The 19613-nt window shown below is 36.5% G+C and overlaps 2 protein-coding genes across 2 annotated transcripts in view; both read right to left on the bottom strand.

The window, feature by feature from the left end:
- The window catches only part of LOC6566101 (neurogenic locus notch homolog protein 1), an 81862-nt gene that overhangs the window by 22578 nt on the left and 39671 nt on the right, over nt 1–19613 (bottom strand). The gene's annotated exons all lie outside the window — the stretch shown is intronic.
- LOC6566098 lies at nt 15295–15814 on the bottom strand. Its single transcript, XM_001992175.2, has one exon. It carries the CDS (start codon nt 15789–15791, stop codon nt 15390–15392), a length of 402 nt encoding a protein of 133 aa, XP_001992211.1. The 5' UTR covers nt 15792–15814; the 3' UTR covers nt 15295–15389.

The raw sequence follows: 19613 nt of genomic DNA, 5'->3' as shown, positions 1-19613 counted from the left end.
TTCTTTGAACTTGTGCAGTAGCCATCCGTGCCACAGCTCGTGCCACATGCCGCATGCGACCCACTCATATTTCTGCTGTTTGCCTCCGGTTGTCCACTCTATTCTTGCTATTGCCATTAACGTCTGTTCCCACTTTACGAGCTTGTGCTCCACATTTGCATTTGCGATTTATTGCGTTCTTAGGTCATATTTTTTAATCCTTATGCAGATTTACGCGCTCTTCTTGCATTTCAACTTTCATTAGCTTGAAATTAATTACGAAATGGCATCATTTTTGCTGAAGATGTAGCAGTTTGAATTTAAAATTTCACACAACATAAAAGAAAAATCTTTTTACATTTCGATGTAGCATCAATATATAAAATGGGCTGCATAACGTTGAAAATAATTCGGAAATGGGATAATTTTTGGCGGAGTATGTTTTGATTTTATCATTAAGCCATCAGCGTGATCGATATACAGATTGATTATAGCTAAAATGAAAAAATATGTACATTTTTGTATTTAGCATACATCACAGATACATTTTTATTTTGACTGTGAAACAAGTCACAGAACTCAAAATTATAAAAAAAAGGTGAAGGTGAAAGGAAAGGTGAAAAGGTGAATTATGAAAAAAAGGTTCTTTACGAATCTTACGTATCTGGATCTGTATCCTATTTGACACCCTGCTTCATAATATCCTTTCTATTCATATTTAATTGATGGCCGTATTATTGAAAAGTGTGTTAGTTTATAAAAAGAAAAAACACTTAAATAAAAACAGAGAGAAACAATAGTTGAAATAGCTTTCAAAGTACATAATTTGTCATTAATTTCTCTTAATTAATTATCCTGATGAGTTTTTTATAGAGTTTTTTTTGTTGTTGACTTTATTCTTAAAGCAATTAAGTACTTAAAGTCAGAGTAATTGATATTTTTGAATGCATTGGCTGCGTTTATTTCTACTTGTCATTCAACTGACAATGCATCTAGATTAAGTAGAAGTTGATGCGTATGCACAATTAAATACCCACTTAGATCCCACATTCCAATTATCTATCTCTCTCAGTCTCTCCCTCTCTCTCTCTCTTCGTTGCGTGTCGCACTTTGACTTTCATTTTCGCCATATTGGGGCCTATTATTACACAAGAGCATTGCAAATTTAACATCCATTAAGAGTTTGGCACTATAAAAACTGTTGAGCACATTCAGCATCCCATTCCATGCAACAGTGCTCCCCCATCCCCACTAGCCACCCTAGCGCTTACTTCGGGTTTTGACGCAACTTCCCCCACCTCCCAACCCCTCCCACCAACCACCTCACCAGTGCCTACGCACACTTTGCGTTGTTGCTCAGCGAAGCGCTTACGAGGACGACTTTATGAGCGTTCCTAATAAAATCAAGTGGCTTTCAGTAAAACTTAACTGTTACTTCTGCATGGCAACAACAACAGCAACAACAACAACAACAGTAACAACAACAGCAACGGCAACAGCAACAGCAACAACAACAGCAACAGCAACAACAACAACGATGTCCAAAATGCCCATGTTACATCAAATGAAAGCCCCAATTTGCAGTCTCACATAAAATGTGGCAAGTGGCAAGTTTAAAGCTTGTGCCAAGGCGCAACATATACGGAAATAACGAATCTGCGAGCCGAATGGCTGCAGTGTGGTGCCACTTGCCACTTGCCACTTGCTTCTAAAATACTTACTGCTTATTGTTGTTGTTGTTGTTGTTATTGTTCTTGTTGCCAGGCGGTAGCTGGGTACCCGGTGTAAAAGAGTTATAATTAGCAGTGCAAACGTTGACTGGAAAATAACAAAAGGCTTTAGGGCAGAAGCGACAGCAGCTGTGGTTCGTCCTGCTGACGAGCCGGTGACTGTTTAAAGCACTCCTCTGCCACACACACACACACACACACACACACACACACACACACACACACACACACACACACACACACACACACAGGATTAGAATATGCTGGAACAACAATTGACTCGCTCTCGCTCTCTCTATCTCTTTCTCTTCTATGCCGCTCCTTGTTAGTAATATACTCATATCCTTCGTCCTGGCTTGTGCCCAAATGTGCATCAAGTGCTGAACATATATGTGAAGTATTCGGTTATTTTTTGGCTCAACAAGAGTAAAGAAAAATTAAGATGACCAAATATTTTGGCAGTCATTTAAATATATATAAGATAAATATAAATATAAATATAAAAATAAATATATGTATATATATATATATATATATATATATGTATATTATTCCAGTTCCGCTCTAGTTTTCAGTTGGGGATATACCTGACAGACACAGCTCGAAATGTAATAGTTAAGAAGACTTTTTGGGCTTAAGGGCTTTTGAAAATTTTGGACTTTCAGTGGCGGCAAATGTTTGAAAATTGTTGCGTATACTAAACTTATTTGCAAAGCTGTAGGTGCAAGATTGTTGCAGATTGTCTCTTTGTCTTGATGACAAATAAGTAGTATAAGTCGTCTGATAAATTCTATTATTGGACTCAACTTTTTTCTTTATTTAACTAATTTGGTTATCTAACAAGTCGCCCAGATTCTGTTCAAAAACTTTCGATTCCAACAACACTTTAAGTTGTTGAATCATTATTTTCTCCATTTGCTTTTTGGCATTTTAAAAGCTTCTCAAACTTGGTTGCGTTGCCCTTTTAAATTATTTTAGAGCTGCTGTTTAACGGAGGAAGTTGCCCAATTTCCATGCATATCAAATTTAAACAGATTCGTTGGCAATTCTATAATATCGAAATACAGATTTATTCCAATTTGGTAGCATGGCTCAGAATTGGTGGCTTAAATTCATGAGTATATGCTAATGAGAAATGCGTTGCCGGAATTTATGGCGAACAGTTACTTTAACCTTGAAATATTTATAAATCGCTGACAAAACATTTGTTCTACACTCACTCAGACACACACACATTGATAATATCTAACCAATATGTTAAAGGCTGAATGAAAGCAGAAGTCAAGTCCCATACACAAAATTTAAATTGCAATTCGTTAAAAATATTTTAATGTCATGAACACATTGAAAATCTGTCGAAAGGGTATAATGAAGTTGTTCAAAATGATGATAACATACAGAAAGAATCATCTCCGACCCTTTCTTGATCAAGATCAATACAAATCAATTTATGATAGCAATAAAAAATATATATGTATATATATATATATATAATGAGTGTAATCAGATTCTGCGAGTTGGGCACTTACGCCAATGATTGATTTCAGTTAGCCTTGATCTTCAATATATAAATTATATGTTTATGCTGTGGTATGTGGAGTAAACAGAGCAAACAGAGTATCGTCTAGTCGAATACTTGCAATTGTTCTGTTCTAATGCTCCCAAATATAATTTAACAAAAATTGCATATTAATCAGATTTGCATAAGAGGCAACTGTGAAATGTGCTTTGTCGAAATTGCCATATAATTCGTGCAATTATGGAGAGCCAGTCGGGAATGAAATTGTGCAAATATTTGGTTTGTCATTAAATTTTATACCATTTCATAACCATCAAATGGAATGTCATGATTACTGGTTGGTTAGCTGCTGCTGATGTTGGCCATATTCATGCAATTCCAGCTAACAACCAAAAAAGGAGGCCAGTTGTCTGTCTGTCTGTCTGTCTGGCTGGCTACCTGACTGGATGGCTGGCAACTAATTAGCTCACCCGGCGCAACTATGTGTTAAGAGCTGGATCCATGGACGTGTCAGGAAACGCAGTGCGTGAATCCAAAAAGAAAGCAATTTGAAGTGCATTATGCAATCGATGCGAGTGGGCAGACGAAACTAAATCAGCGCAACAAATCCAGCTAAAGTTGTTTTGGCTCAAAACCAGTTGTGATCCCAAAAGGAAGCCAGCGAATCTGGCTGGCTGCTTATTGCCACGGAAGTGCGCAGCTGACCGTTGTTGCAGTTGTTGCAGTTGTTGCAGTTGTTGCATCAATGGGTGAAATAGCAACAACAGTTGCATGGCCAACCGGTTGCAGTCAGCACAGAAAGGCATCTGAACTGGTTTAAATGGCTTTGACTATGCGGTCAAGTCGCATCAAGTCTTGGCCTTACTTTTATATCCTGAATCCATTTGAAATGGTCAAAGGAAAAACGCCTACTGAAGTTGTGCAAAACTTTATACCAGGCAGAGGGAATTTATATACACATATATATATATATATATACATATTCTTCATCAGCGTCAACACCTGACAAATCGCATCAATCGCAATAATTTAAGTTTGTATAGATACATTTCATAAGTTATATATTATTAGTTTTAAAATTTGCAAAGATTGATTGTAATACTTGACTAAAATAGTTCTCTTTACATTTGTACGCATTAAATATAGTTTGATTCTCATTTGCATATATGTATGTTGTATATCGTTCAGCGACAACATATCACACCTAAACCAGACTTGTACATATTGTTGACAGCTCTAAACAAGAGCTAAAATAGTTGCACACTTGCCAATCATTTACACATGTGCAATGTATTACCTCAATTGTGGTCTAGATGGCAGCTCTGTGCGTGCCCCTGCCCCTGTCTCTGACACTGCCACTGTCACTGCTTGTGCCTCAGTGTCAGTAAAATCAAGTTGTCAACAGGCAAAACCAAAGTGAAACCAAACCAAACCAAAAAATTAACCCAACAGCCACAACTAAGTACCACATTGACGATCCGAACCAGATACGAATTCAGATTTTGTGCCTCAGTCGTTGTTGCTGTCGGACTCCCCAAACAGTTAAAAGCAAAATTATTCATTACGATTTCCGCGCTACCGAGAAAGCAGAAAAGAAGAAGAAGAAAAAAATAAATATATATATATAAATATATATATATATATATATATATACAGTTGGAATAAAAAGTGAAATAAAACGCGAGCACGCGGACGTGGACAAAGAAAAAGTTTTCCATGAAAATGTTTCAAATGCTCATTTGGATCTGCTGACAGCAACAACATTTGCTGTTGTTGTTGTTGTTGCTGCTGCTGAATCTGAGTGTATGTGTGTGGGGGGCGTTATGGCCACATTGGGCGTGGCTTGACGGCTTGGCGCACTTTGGTTCCTGTTGCCGCTGCCGCTGCTGCTGCTGCTGCTGCTGCTGCTGCTGCTGCTGCTGCTGCTAATTTTGAGCGCACGTCGCACCGCCTGCCAACAATTGACTTTGAATAAGTTTCACATTGAAATTATGCCAATTTGTTGCTACTGCCCGGCTATGGTTTCAACTTGAGCTGCGACACTGGCGCAGATAATTTGCGGCGATGTTGTAATTTTTCTGGTTAAAGTTTTGCCAGTAAACAACTTGAGGCGCTGTTGCAATTGTAACAGCCACGTCACAGCATCGTGGCAGGAACGTTAGCCAGCCACTTCGTTTTATTGTTATTGTAATTTATTTCGTACTTTTGCTTACGCAGCTCCACCCAACAACAACAAAAACAACAATTCATCGCCTCAGTCCAGCCTCTCACAGTTTGCCACTTGTTGGTTGGTTATCCCACCAAAAACTTATGGCCAGTTGCCCACTTCAAACAAACAAAAAAAAAAAAAAAAAAGAAGCACAACTTTCTTAAATTTTAATCAAAAAAGTTTGTTGTTGCTTTTTGGCGGGCAGAAAAATGCGTTTAATTGGACAAGGGAATACACATAACCCCAACCCGACCCAAAAAAATAATATATATATATATATATATATATATAGTAAAATCAAACAAGATTGTCCAACAGCACAAATGGTTAGCTAGTAGATACTCAGTATACAGTGCACAACAATTATGGACCCAAATCTGAACTGATATCAATGATATGCACATATCTTAATTATTCCCAGACTTGTTATATTAGTAAAGCATATCTTTTAAAAATATCACTATTGATTGCATTCTCATTGTCTCACTCTTTAAAAAAATGTATTAGGTTTTTATTCTATTTATCTATTTTAACCTTTTTTGGAAAAATCGGAATTTAAATTCGTTTCGCACGATGATTGACATAATTATGAAACAGGGTATCTGCCGGCCGAGAACTAAAGAAAGTCTTCAACTTTATTAATTGATTTTTTTCCGCAACTTGACCCGTTTGTGTTTGTAAATGTAGCTGTTTTGAGCAGGGGCAACGGGTCGGATGCTTGATACAACACTGTTAGTTGTAGTCATCGCATTAAACATCGTCTAGCAGAGCTATTATCATTTTTATTATTTAACCGACTTTGAGTTGTCCTTCAAATGCGCATTGATTTCACATTTCAAATAAATCTATTTTATTGCGACATCAATTGTCTGAAATTTGTTGAATTCGCTTTCTCAGCATCCAAAAGCTTTTGCAGCGCCTCAAACTATGCAAAAAGTATACAATTAACAACAATCATCAACAACAACAATAACAATAAAAATACAAAAACAGCATGACAATTATTTTTTCAAGGAAATGACAAGAAATTGTACCACTGACGCTGCGCATTCAGAAGCACTTTGAAATGGGACAAAATTGAAATCGAAGCCCAAAGAAAAAATAAGTGTGCTGTATGCCGTAGACGAGAGAGTTCGACTAGGAGATACACTGTCCATAAGGCGTACACATCTTATACATACATTGGACACACATTATTGGACTGTTTTGATTCTGATCCCTTATGAATTTGCTGATTTTTACATCTCCCTGCTATATGTATAACTTTGTTATCTTTGTTCCCATTTAAAGTTTAAAACGAAACCGAATACAAAATCGCATAACATTCAAAAATTCCAACAAAAAAAAAAAAACAAGCACAAAATGCCGAAAACACAAAATGATGGCCGTTAGAAAAATGGCCCAAAATAATGGTCAGGCAACCAAAATACAACGCAAATTGCCCAGTCAAATGAAAAACTATTTAAATGCAATTGCTGGCCAAGTGTCGATTTGTAGCTCACTGAATATTCGAGTGCCCAGCATAAATATTTGGTGAGGCACACTCGCACATTTCCACTTTTACATTAAGAGTGGCAACCGCAGTCTCCTCTGCACCTACCACATCCCCCCTGTATCCCCCTCTCTATGTGCAAATAGTACAAGTTCCGCTATCAGTGCTGCATCCGGTGAGGAGATGGTTCGCGTTGTACACATTGGAATCGAATTGGAAGTGTTCGAGGTTAGCTGATGTCGTTGTGTTCATTTTCGCGACTGTTGTGTGGATGCAACAACAATGAGGCAAGCGTTTAACTGAATATTTTTGCTGCTCAAGCTATCAAATATGAATAAATAAGCTCGCAAATTGTTGAACCAATTGAAAGAGTAACGGAGTCCGTGCTTATATTTTGCTCGTAAATGCTCATTTGGCTGCTGTTCTGTTGGCAATATAATTATACAATGACACCAACCAAAATATAATTTTATAAAATTAATTAAGTTGATTTAAGGTGAGATTAAACATTTTTAAAGAAAGTGTTGCAATTTATTTACTATACTTTTAAATAAGTTACAATAATATTGTGCATATATGGCTTTTTAATAAGGTATTTATTTATAATGAATGCAGTTAAATGAATTTATTGCTATTGATTTATATAATAATAATCTCGATTTATTTCTCAACTAAACGTTTTGTGGCATTAAATATTTTAAGTATATTCATTTATCTGATGACGATACTATTGTCTAGCAAATTTATAGCCAAGAATTTCCTAATATTGGTTGTGTAGCTCAGCCAGGTATTTAAATATTTCCACCCATGGCATATTTGCAAGAGGTTGAATAATTTATCTGTTATTTTAAACAAGAAATTACTGCTATCTTGGGCACACAGAATATTATATACCCTTGTAGACCGGAGTTAATGCGCTAAAATTAAAATTTTTGTTTGCAGCACGATATATTTTGATATTTGTATGCTTTAAGCAAATGCGATATATTTGTTTTCTTATATATACTTTAGGGGGTCGTCGCCGTCTGCCAAAATTATAATGCCCTTTACAAAGGTATACAAAATATGTATTTTGTGTTGTCTGCTTAAGGAATTATTAAATAAAAAAAAGTGCCAGCTGCCTGCAGGCCATACTGTACAGGTATGTGTACTTATTGTATTTCATTTTAATATATCCCCCCTCTCCCTGACGGTCCATTGAGAATGCTTGTGTGCTTGTGTGAAGAAACGCTGATTAACAGATGCGTAAAATATTGATATGTGTACATGTGTGAGCCCAGTTAACGTGGATCGAGTATTTGCTTTTGGCCATCATGAAGCTCATTTGTGAAATGAATTTTTATCTGCGCCTGGCACCGCGACTCAAACTCATCAGCATGAAAAAAAAAACAGCCTGATGGCAATGGGAATGGGCTAAGATGGTAAACCGTGTCGTGTAAGACAGCCGGCAGACAGCCGCATTCGGCACTCCGGACTCCTTAAGTACATTCCAGAGCAATCGTCCCCTCAATCCGCCACTCCACTCCCACTTCTGCACAGCGTCAGCCTGGACGCAGTGAAGTGTGCAACGCTTTGGGCGCTCCGTCAACACGAATACTCTGCATTTATTCATTTCTTTTTTTGTCGATTCATATTAATACCCTAAGATGTAGAAAACAAATGGGCATATTCCATTTGGGTGAATGAGCATGCAATATGAACAAAAAAAAAAGAAATCACGTACACAATTGAATTGGTTGAGTAACGCTTTGTGTGAGAGGAGGCAGCTTACAGGGTAACTGCCAGTCGAACAATCTCTACTAACTGAAGACCTGAATTGAGTTGCCTTGTCTGGAGAGTTGAGTTGGCTTGCGTTGAGTGGAGTCGAGACTCGAATCGAGTTGAATCGAGTCGAGTCAAGTCGCGTTGAGTCACTCACTCAGTCAGTTAATGTTTCCTGCCCCAGCAATTATTTCACTTACCAACTGGAGTCGGCTCTTGGGCCACTTTTGGCTGCCACTGCGTTTCATTCGTGCGTGCAAAATTTAAGCTAATTTACAGATATTTTTTGCTGTTTCTTTTTTTTTTTTGCACATTTAATTTTGTTATTTTATACTTGCTGTATTTTTGTTGATGTGCCCGCCTAATTTTTGTTAAATGCTTGTTGGTTTTAGCTGTTTAGTCGCTTTTTTTTTGTTGATTTTCTGTTAGTTTTCATTTTAATCAAATTGGAAAGGCTTTGGAATGCCACTGACATAATGCAATTAAATGGCGATTACCGTCTAAGCTTTAACTAAATGCGGCAGCGGAAGAAACAAACCCAAATATTTTCAAATATTTTTTTAGCAAAACTTTTTAACATCTGCACGTATTTATAGTGCTTACAGTTAATAATAATTACTATTTTTAGTCAATAAGCAAATGAATTTGAATGTTTTTTGTTTGCAAAACAAATGTTTCAAACAATTTTCGAGTATTGTTTTAAAAAAAATTCCAAGGCTTTTCATTAAGCATAGATGGTCTTTCTTTATTGGATATAATAGATATAAACTATTGCTGAAATCGTAAGGAACATAAGAACGACATATATAAGATATCTTTTTGTAATTACTATGTAATAACTTTTCTTCAGTAAACAGAGAAGAAAACTTCACTAAACTTCATGGCTGAGTGTCAACCGAATCGTATTTCATTTCCGGTTGCGGTACGTAAATTGAAAAGGCTTCGGTAGAACTTATGAATCGGTTCCTGTAACTGGTTCTTAAACTATGCTTGCGTCCTGTTTCCGGTTCGACACGCTGCTTAAAACAATTAAATATCGGTGAACTAATTGTTTTTGTTTTTGTTTGGATATTTCCGCATTCCAATTCCGCCCAATTACAAAAAAGAATAATTTGCAATAATATTATTAATAGTTAGTAACATTATCCAATTTCATGGAATCTTTAACATCATACAGTTCACGTATGCTTCTATGGCATTTTGCATTTTGGTAGGGGCTTGTTTCCAAGATTAATTTGCGTTAATAATTACATTTAAAGTGAATTTTAAATAAACATTTGCCGTCTCCTGCTCCTGCTAGAAGGGACTTCTTTTGAAGAACCACCCTCCTCATTGGCACTCATGATAAGTAAACAGCCGCGAATAAACAGTCTGTATTATATTTAGGTGCTCGGTTGCGTTTCCTGTTTTAAGCCCATTACTCATACCACATGTTGGCCAAGCAGCAACTGTGCGTGCTAATAAGCACAATCAACACACACACACACACACACACACACACTGGATTCATATAATCCATTGAGTTAACGACCTGCGTTCTGAAAAGTATGTGCAAATAGATATATATATATATATAACATAATTTACAGCAAATTAGTCAAAATACAATAATGCCAACTGTTGCCGCCTGCTCGTACTTTATGTCAAGTGTGTCATGCCCTGCGATCTGTTAGATCTATTATGCTACCTTTTGAGCCTATGGATCTTCCAGTATATATGTCTTGGAAAATGTAAGAGAAAAATGCTTAAGATATGGGTACAAAAATACAACAATTTGATTTAAATACAAGCAATCAATACTGAAGATGAGTATAAAGCATCGACCTTATTGACTTTATCTACTCGGCTATCGATTTTGTTCATGAATGTATATGTACATATAGGCCAGGTGGTCTGCTTCGAGTTGAACATTGGTATATTTGGGTGCGAACTGCACTGGATACCGATTTATGTCAAGTTTACCATTTAATTTCCTGTGTACCCGAAAAATGCCGCACGCATTTTGAGAATTTTTTTTTTGGTTTTGTGGGGCGCGGGTGGTCAGCAAAATGAACAAAACTTGTAGGAACATTTTTCGCAAGCTAATATTCAAATGATGGCCATAAAAACATACATACATACCTACCAACTGTTAACTAGCAACGGGGTCAAGCGGGGCGGGTGGGTGGAGGGCAGCCGGGCAGGTGTGCTAGGGAGCACTCGAAATGAACTAACGCAAATGAAATTTCAGTTGGAAATTTACGAACGCATTAAATTTGCAAGCCAAATGGCGGAGGCGCAAAGTGCAAACCTTTCGGGCACAGGAAGTCAAAGTTCGAACAACAAAAACGACAACAACAACAACAAAAATAACAACAACAAAGACAATGTCTTTTTGGTGTGTGTGAGTGTGAGCAGGACAAAAGGTAAGTTAATGGCAGCACGTAGCCAACACCGAAAATGGATAGGGACACGGGCACAGACACGGACGCGGACATGGACATGGACATGGACATGGACATGGACACGACGGATAAAGAGAAAGACTGCCAATATGTACGACCACGTTGGCCGGTCTACGGCTTTGTACTCCTGCTGATGCTCAGACTCCTGCTGCTTCAAGTTTCTAACTTCAGGCATAGGTCCTCCTGCCGGTCGTCTCTCGCTTTTAATAATACACTTTTCCATTTGATGCCGCTTTTTACATTTTTAATGAAATTATTTTCAACAATTTATAATTGCCACGAGCAGTCAACCGGCTTCAGTTGCTCCTTCTGCTTCTGCTTCTGCTTCAGCTTCAGCTTCGACTTCAGCTTTTGCTGCGTTTAGTTAAATGCACCCCGGGGAGAGTTTTGTGCCCAACAAATTTATATGAATTATACGATATGTATGCTTTGTATCTGGCTAAAATTTACATGCACACAGTATTCTCATCCCCACTCCACCCACTCATCCTACTTCTTCTACCCCAAATTTGATCGAACTTGGCTAAGAACTTTGCAGCTGCTACACTCGGAAAAAAATTCGATCTGACATTTGGAAAATCGCGTCAAAATGCAACTCTTCCTGAGAACTAAAATGATGTGGTTTCAAATTAAATTATATGCATTTTTATAAACTATCTGAAATGCTAACGATTATTAATAATATCAGTAATAATCTAATGCTGGAATTCTGTGTAGGAAAATGTTTCCTGAAATGTGGAAAAGGAAAACCCCGCTTCTAAGAGAGATACAACATATCCTTTTAAAAATTTACTAGCTGCACCCAAAAATATGTCGATATTCGAATTTGAATTCACACCGTTTTCTTTTTTCTGAGTGTAGTGTTGCTGCCTCCTCTGCTGCTGCGGCTCCCACGATGCTTATTTTGCTAAGGATGCTTGTAGAAGGCAACAACGCTTTAAACTATTATAATACGAATTTTGTACTGGGTGCAATCACTTGTTAAATTTGCATTAATAACTATATATTTAATAAATAGTTTACATTTGTTGGTCAAAACTTGGCCGTTCAATTAATACTGCATTTCAATTTGGAAATACGTTAACCGGTCGAGAAATTGAAATAGGCTAGTAGGATAGGTTGTAACTGGGTTTCAGTTGAATTCAACAACTCGAATATTTTATTTTGTTTCCGGCAAATGAAAACGTTCTTCGTGCAAATCACTATTCATATTTGAGTGAGTAATGTCAGTGTGAGAAAATGTTTTGCGGTCTGCGATTAATTCTGAACAGTTGAACAAAATCAGCTGAACGCCATGCCAAGAAGGTTGAGGACAAATTGAACACAGAAAACTCAGATAAACCAAATGGATCAGCAGTTGCACCAGGTGCACCACTGAAGAAACTTCTATAGAAATGTGTATCCTGGGATTAAGAAAAGAAAAACGCTGGTTTTCAGAAAGACGCAAGTTATCCTTCTAAAAATATACTTTCTGAATGATAGAAGGAAGAATGAATGTTAGGCAATTTTTCTTCTTGAGTGCAGTTATCAATGGAAGCACCTTGCAGTAGAGCGATCTATGGCAATTTTAGAGTCATCCTTTCAAACCGTGAAGCGGTGTTAACATTGTGGTAAAAATAACGAACTCGTGTTTCCTGTGCTGCTACTTGTTGTTATTGTTGTTATTGTTGTTATTATCTGTTGACAACGACTGATGCTGCCGAGACCCTTGTCAACGTGAGGGACGCGTCGCATTATTGAGCTAAATCAGTTGAGCCGGTCCCACAAAAACACACACAGCACAAGTGCTGAGCAAACATGTTGGAAAGAAGCCTGTTGGCTGTGATGGCTCGACTAGAATATGCCCAATGATAAGTATATGTAATAAATAGCTTCAATTTATATGCACTTACATTTCAATTTTGTAGCTTTAAATATTATAATTCATTATTATTATTATTATTATTATTATTATTTTTGTTGGGCATTTAGACATATGCCCACATAAACCATTTGACGTGTGCCATTTGCCATTTGACATTTGGCATTTGCCATTTGGCATTATTTGAAAGCAGCCCGAATATCGAATCCAATGCTTGGGCATATTTTTGGCATTTCTGGTAGCTCATTAAATTTTAAGGGCCGCACACAATCAGATCAATCAAATGGGCTAATAATGTTGCCATCCATCCATGGCTATTCCTTGTTAATGTCAACTGATGGCAATCATTTATTGGATGCCTCCTTAATTGATACCCGGCTAGTGATAGCGGATGACAGTTATAGAAACATCTATAAGCATGTACATATATATATATATATATATATATACATATATACACTTCACTAAGAATTCTTCGCGTAACTTTTTTTGACAGGTAGCAGCTTATACCAAATGTTTGCATTAGTTGCACATAACTTGACTAATTAATTTCTGTCTAAATAAATATAACACAACAAGCAGAAGAGGCACATCTGATATTATACTCATTATTTAGTCGTACGAGTGCCTGGGCATAATTATAATTTTGGAGAATGTGTGTGAAAGCAAATGCAAATACGAGACGCATATTTTTTAACAGCACTGTGGAAGTGGCATTGCCAAAAAAAAAAAAAAAGAAGAAGAAAAATACAAAGCTCTAAGCACAAAAAAGCATAGAAAATAGAATTGTTAATGCTCACAATTTGCACAAAGAAGCTTTACAAAAATTAACGCGCTGAAATGCAGCCACTTAGTTCATGAATATGCATTTTGTGTGCTTACCATGCACAACAGCAACAGCAACAGCAACAGTAACAGTAACAGCAACAGCAATAGCAACAACCACAACTACAACTAAAGCAACGACAACAACAACTGAAACAAGTGGAACAACAACAGCAACAACAACAAAGGTAAAAACAGTAACCAGAGCATTTTAGTTGCAACAGCATGGTATAAATAGCTGCATATGTGTGTGTGTGCACACACATGTGATATTAGTAGCTGTCAGTCGTTACATGTATGCATATTCAGAGATGTTCTTCTATTGACTGTCCGACCGTTTGTCCACCTGTCCGTCTGTCTGTCCATCCGTCCATCCGTCCATGTGGTCCTTCTCGGCATGTTCTGGTCGCGCTTTTTTGGCCAGTACTGTTTACTCTGAAATTACCATATGAAAGAGTTTCATTCGCACACTCTTCACACACACACACACACACACACACACACGCACACACACACACACATGAGGAAAGCAAGCGAAATGTGTGTGGTTTTGCATAGATATATTTTTTTGTTTTCTCTCACATTTGCACATATGATAGTACAATACTGCTGCAAAGCACCTCCTCCTTCCCTTATCCCCTACACCAACCACTTAAAATCCAATACTTGCGCTATTTTTGTATTTGCTTTTCAGTCGATTTAGTTTGATTTGAACTTAAATTGATTTCTGTTGCCAGTCTGATTTGTATCGATTTCCATTAATATATTTTACTTTATTTACTGGCTTCTTATTGTTAAAAGATCGCATATTAATAATATATTAGCTGCTCGGAAATTAGAGCCTTTTATACCTTTTAATTAATAAATTTTTTTTTAAATTTATTATAGAATTTAATTGAGACTTTTTTTTGTTATATTTTTGTTTCTTATTTGTCTTTGATTTTGAATAATTGTTTGAATCTACATTTTTTTTATGACAAATATAAATTAGCCATTTTATTTAAATCAAATTCGAAAAATGCGAACTTTCAAGTATTTGATCGTTAATAAATCAGCTTAAAACTCTGCCAATGAGTTTGACTTATTGTATGCAGATGAAATATTTAATTCCATGCCACAAGTCTGTGTAAATATATAGTTAAAATCAATTTGCATAATTGATGCCTCCATTTCCATACTGTGAGCGACTTGGAGCGGCTTCGAAAAGTCAAAAGTAAAGGTGCAAGTTTGCAAAGTGCCCAAAAATAATCAACAAATTTGCCAAGAATTAAGAAAATGATGAAAACTTGTTAATTCGACACAGGCAATGATGATGATTCTGATGCTGCTGCTGCTGCTGCTGGTGATGATGATGAAGTCATCCAAAAAGTGTTTTTCAACTTTAATAGGCACATCTAAGAGGATAAATCAACTAGGCAACAAACAAAGATAAGTGCGAGAAACAAGTTGAACCAAACAAACAAACAAACACAAGTGTGAGTAATTAGAAGTTTTGTAAAACAAATCTTATAATTATATAAGTACAAAGTTTAGAAACTGACGATGAAACTGATGCTGGTTACGGTTGCCTTAGGAGATGCAGTGGCAGCTTTCGCGCCAGCACTGACCAATCCAATGCTCGAGCCTCTTGCAGTATTGATGACACTTGGGATAGTGCGGATGATAGCGCGATTGCACCTGGCACAGGGCTCGATCCATGGCAATGGCCCGCGACTTGATGGAGACAATGCCCAGCGGCTGGGCCGTTGTTGTTACATCCGAGACAAATTTCTCCGCCGACTCGTCGTCATCCGAGTCGTTGTCCGCTGCTGCTGCCGCTATCGCCTCCAGTTCGTTGGCCAGATTGCCGTCATCGGGTGCTGCATTTGCCACACGTCGCTGCCGCAGATGCAACGCCTCTCCGCCGTTGGGGCATAAGCATAGACAGAGGCAAACACTCGCACAGATCAGCACGATTTGCGTTAGTTTCATTTTTCACGTCTTTGAAGTTGTGAATTTGGAATTGGACTGCGATGAGATTCGCATCATTCTCAAATGTAGTTCCACAATGTGTTGCGTAGTTCCACTTCTGAGTGGCTTATCTGGCTTAACAGGCGCTTCAAGGTTGGAGGTCAGCACTAATCAGTGAATTGTGTCTCGATTCTAACGGAAAGCAGTCTTCCATGTATCAGCGCCTGTGTAAATCGTCTAAATCGTCATAATGATGGCAATGCGATAATAATCACTGCCTTTAGCATGTGTATTAAGTAAGTATGTTAATATATAGGTCACTGCCACTCTATGTGTGACATTTGCAGCCCTTCTTTTTTTTATGTACATACCTGTCCAGCACGGTCTCTTCATTGATAACCAACTAATAAAACTGAGACATCATTCATAATGCTTAGTAAAACATTTGATGCCAAACAATAATTGACCAGTTTGAATACTCTTTAATCAGCCCGCAGCCTGCGAGTGTTTATGAATATTCATAAGCAAACATACATAAATAAAGTAATGATGTGAAAATTAATGAAAATTAATACTCAAATATCAAGAAAATATCATTGATTCAGCTACAAATTATGGGTATGAAATGGAATCGTAAAAGCTATAAATTATTTCAATTCTCGATAACTTTATTGTACTATGTGGTATAATAATAACGGGCTCTTAAAAAATGTTGAATTTCATTCATACAATTTTTGAAAGTCGATAAAGTTCTAGTTTCGTACCCTGATTAAAAGTGGAAAAAGTCAGGTCAAGTCAAGAGTAAGGAAAATATTCTTAGATTAAGTCCCTGTCTTCGAAATAATATTTTGATTCTCACGCATGTGTAGAAGCATGTCTGCAAGGGTATTAAATCTTCGGCACCATTACAACTCACACTCAACCATTTTTGTTCTTATCTATGGACGGGTGTATACACACACATGCATATAAATATATATATATATATATATAAGTATATATATATATATATATGTTTTCAAACGCATCAATTATGTTTACACATAAGCAACAATAAGAACAACAAGTAGAGGAATAAGTAGAAGCCGAAGAAGAGGAAGATGAAGAAGGCCCATCAAAAAATGTTGAGCTGGTAATTTATGCGGAAATTTGTATTTTTTATGGGAGCGAAATGTTTAGAGAGGCCGCCTGCCTGTGTCTGTACAGTAAGTAAAATTGATGGGCAAATGGGCAGGCAGTTAAAGCAGCCAGCATCAAATTGTACGGCCAAAGACTGCCAAAATCATTGTTGGCTAATTTTTGGCATGCATACACTCAGAAAAAAAATCAACAAACATTTTAGTAAATCGTCCTAATATGAGAAATGTATAAAATATAAATAAAACGACAGCCTGGATATCGGAAAGAGACAAGCATCAATTTTAGGAATATACTTTCTTGCCATTGACAGCAAGCTTACAACAATTTAGGGCGATTTTGTTTATAAGTGTACAGCTACAGCTACACTTAGAGACAGGCACATTCATACACGTACACACACATACATACATGGAGAGAAACGCATAAAAGTCCATTTGGTTTAAAATGCAAAAACAATAACAGTAATCATAATAATAATACTAATAATAATAATAATGATAATAATAATATACAATATACAATAACAATAACGACAACGGAACAGCAGTCAAATAATGTATGTACATTACTTTCACAAAGAGCAGCTGCCAAATAACTTTTAGAATGTTTGCCAATTGCCTTCTACTCCCCCCACCCGCCCACACAACCAACCAACGAAGCCCACCCAGGATACACCCCCCCTCAGTGCAAATTCCACACCCCAGGCCTCAGACCACAGTTCCCAGTCCACATCATTAACTGGCCTTGTGAGTTGCCGTTGGCAGTTTCACATCTGGGGGCTGCTTGTAAGGAAGTCAGTCAATAATATTATGCAACATAAAGTTGTGGCGATTTTCTTTGCTTGCCTCATCATCAATTGAGCACCTCCATTAGTGGCCGATTTGAAACTGCACTTCCCATTATTTATGAGGCTTCTATGCCAGTTACGACTCCTCACATTTCACATCATAAAAATCATGTTGTAAACAAACATTTATATTTGATGGCATCCGACATTGACTGTTAATGTTGCAAATTTATCAGTATAGCTGTATATTACACACACACACACACACACAAATGTATGGATATGCTTGTATGTGAGTGTGTGTGTGTGGGTATGGGTATGTAAAATGGTTTTTATTCTTGGAATTTATAATAAAATCTCTCGTTTCCAATGCGTAGATCAAATTTATTTCATTTGATGATAAATTCCTTCTCTTATGGCAATAAAATGTACAATTTTTAAGCTGTTGCCACCAATTCAATTTCATCAATATCAGCATATGAAAAAACACAAGCATTTCTGAAAACTTATTTTCATATTTGCGAAAACTTTATTTTCATACATTACTACATGAATAAATACATATGTGCATTTTAAGTGGACTTTAAGACACAAAAATAGATCAAATATCAGTAGAGTGACTTGATATATGCTGAAAGGTGCGAAGAAAAGAAATTAAAAACAAATATTGCATATTATTTTTGCTGTCTATGCTCATCTCAAATTGTATTGCCTCTGTCCATTCACACACTCATAAAAAAATCGTACTAAATACTTTTGGTGCCAATGGTAATTTCTAAAATTTCTACAAAATATGGAAAAAATATGTGTGATTTCCAGGGGTCTATTTCTGGACAATTAAAGATTATTATGTGTTTTAGCAGACGATTGCTGAATTCTAATATAAAAAACGAGTCAGTAAATTTCATTACATGTTTCTGAATTTCTATTTCTTATAATTGATTTTCCTATTAATACAAAGTGTTTCTAACAAATAGAAAACATTTCCAGTTTAGTTCGATTTTCTTCAAACATACATCCATGCATACATTTCTGGGTACAAGATAATTGCTGGGAGAATTCACGCAGTGTACATTTTTATCCAATTGAAAAATCAGTTGAATCAGTTGCTGAATTAAACAATTGTAAGTGAAACGCGTGATTGTAATGAACAAACTGTTTTAGTTTAATACAAATTGTGTTAGTGTTTACTGTAAAAAAACATAAAATGAAATGTAAACGCTCAATTTGCTAATGATTAAAAAACTAAAGAGCGGATAAGCTTCTTGTGATGTGGTTATTTATTGTTGTTGCGTTTATAAAATCATTACATCATTTAAAAGATTATTTTTTATATCTCATTTAATTTGATTGTGTGTACAAACAATTTGTTTGAGGTGCGAAAGTAAATGAATATAATATATTATGCTTCTGATGACAAAGAAATCAAATCAAATATCAAATTTACACACATAGAAAGAAAAATCCAAAATATTTTTTATGAGTGTATTTACTTATGTATTTCACTCTAAGTACTTGATGATAAAAGGCTGATTCATTTATACGTACGTACATACATATGTATTTGAGAGGCTTGGGGTATACAAATTTCATAGCTTGACTAATATGCTTATGTGGAACTCTGTTGGTAAACTGGGTAAGCAGTTTCACTCCGCTACACTTGTGGCTCGTTCCATTCAGTTTCCATTCAGATAAAAGAAATATGTTAATCAAAAGCAAATGCAAAAGTAAAAGCAATACCCAGATAGTCAGAGTCGCTCTCTGGTATGCCGTTGGGAACTCTTCCCTGTTGTTTATAATGTTTTCACTTTGAATTTAAATTCGGATTCTCGCAATGCGTATGCCAAACAAAATAATTTCTTTGTGTATGTTGATTTAATTAAATTTTCAATGTACATGTACATACTTATTTGTAT

Source organism: Drosophila grimshawi, unplaced genomic scaffold, assembly GCF_018153295.1.
Source record: "Drosophila grimshawi isolate 15287-2541.00 unplaced genomic scaffold, ASM1815329v1 contig_848, whole genome shotgun sequence".
Lineage (NCBI taxonomy): Eukaryota > Metazoa > Arthropoda > Insecta > Diptera > Drosophilidae > Drosophila > Drosophila grimshawi.
The sequence above is the reverse complement of the archived record's forward strand: the minus strand, read 5'-3'. Positions and strand labels throughout refer to the sequence as shown.

Coding starts and splice junctions, on each gene's coding strand:
- LOC6566098 (XM_001992175.2), bottom strand. CDS start 15,791: ATGAAACTAACGCAAATCGTGCTGATCTGTGCGAGTGTTTGCCTCTGT.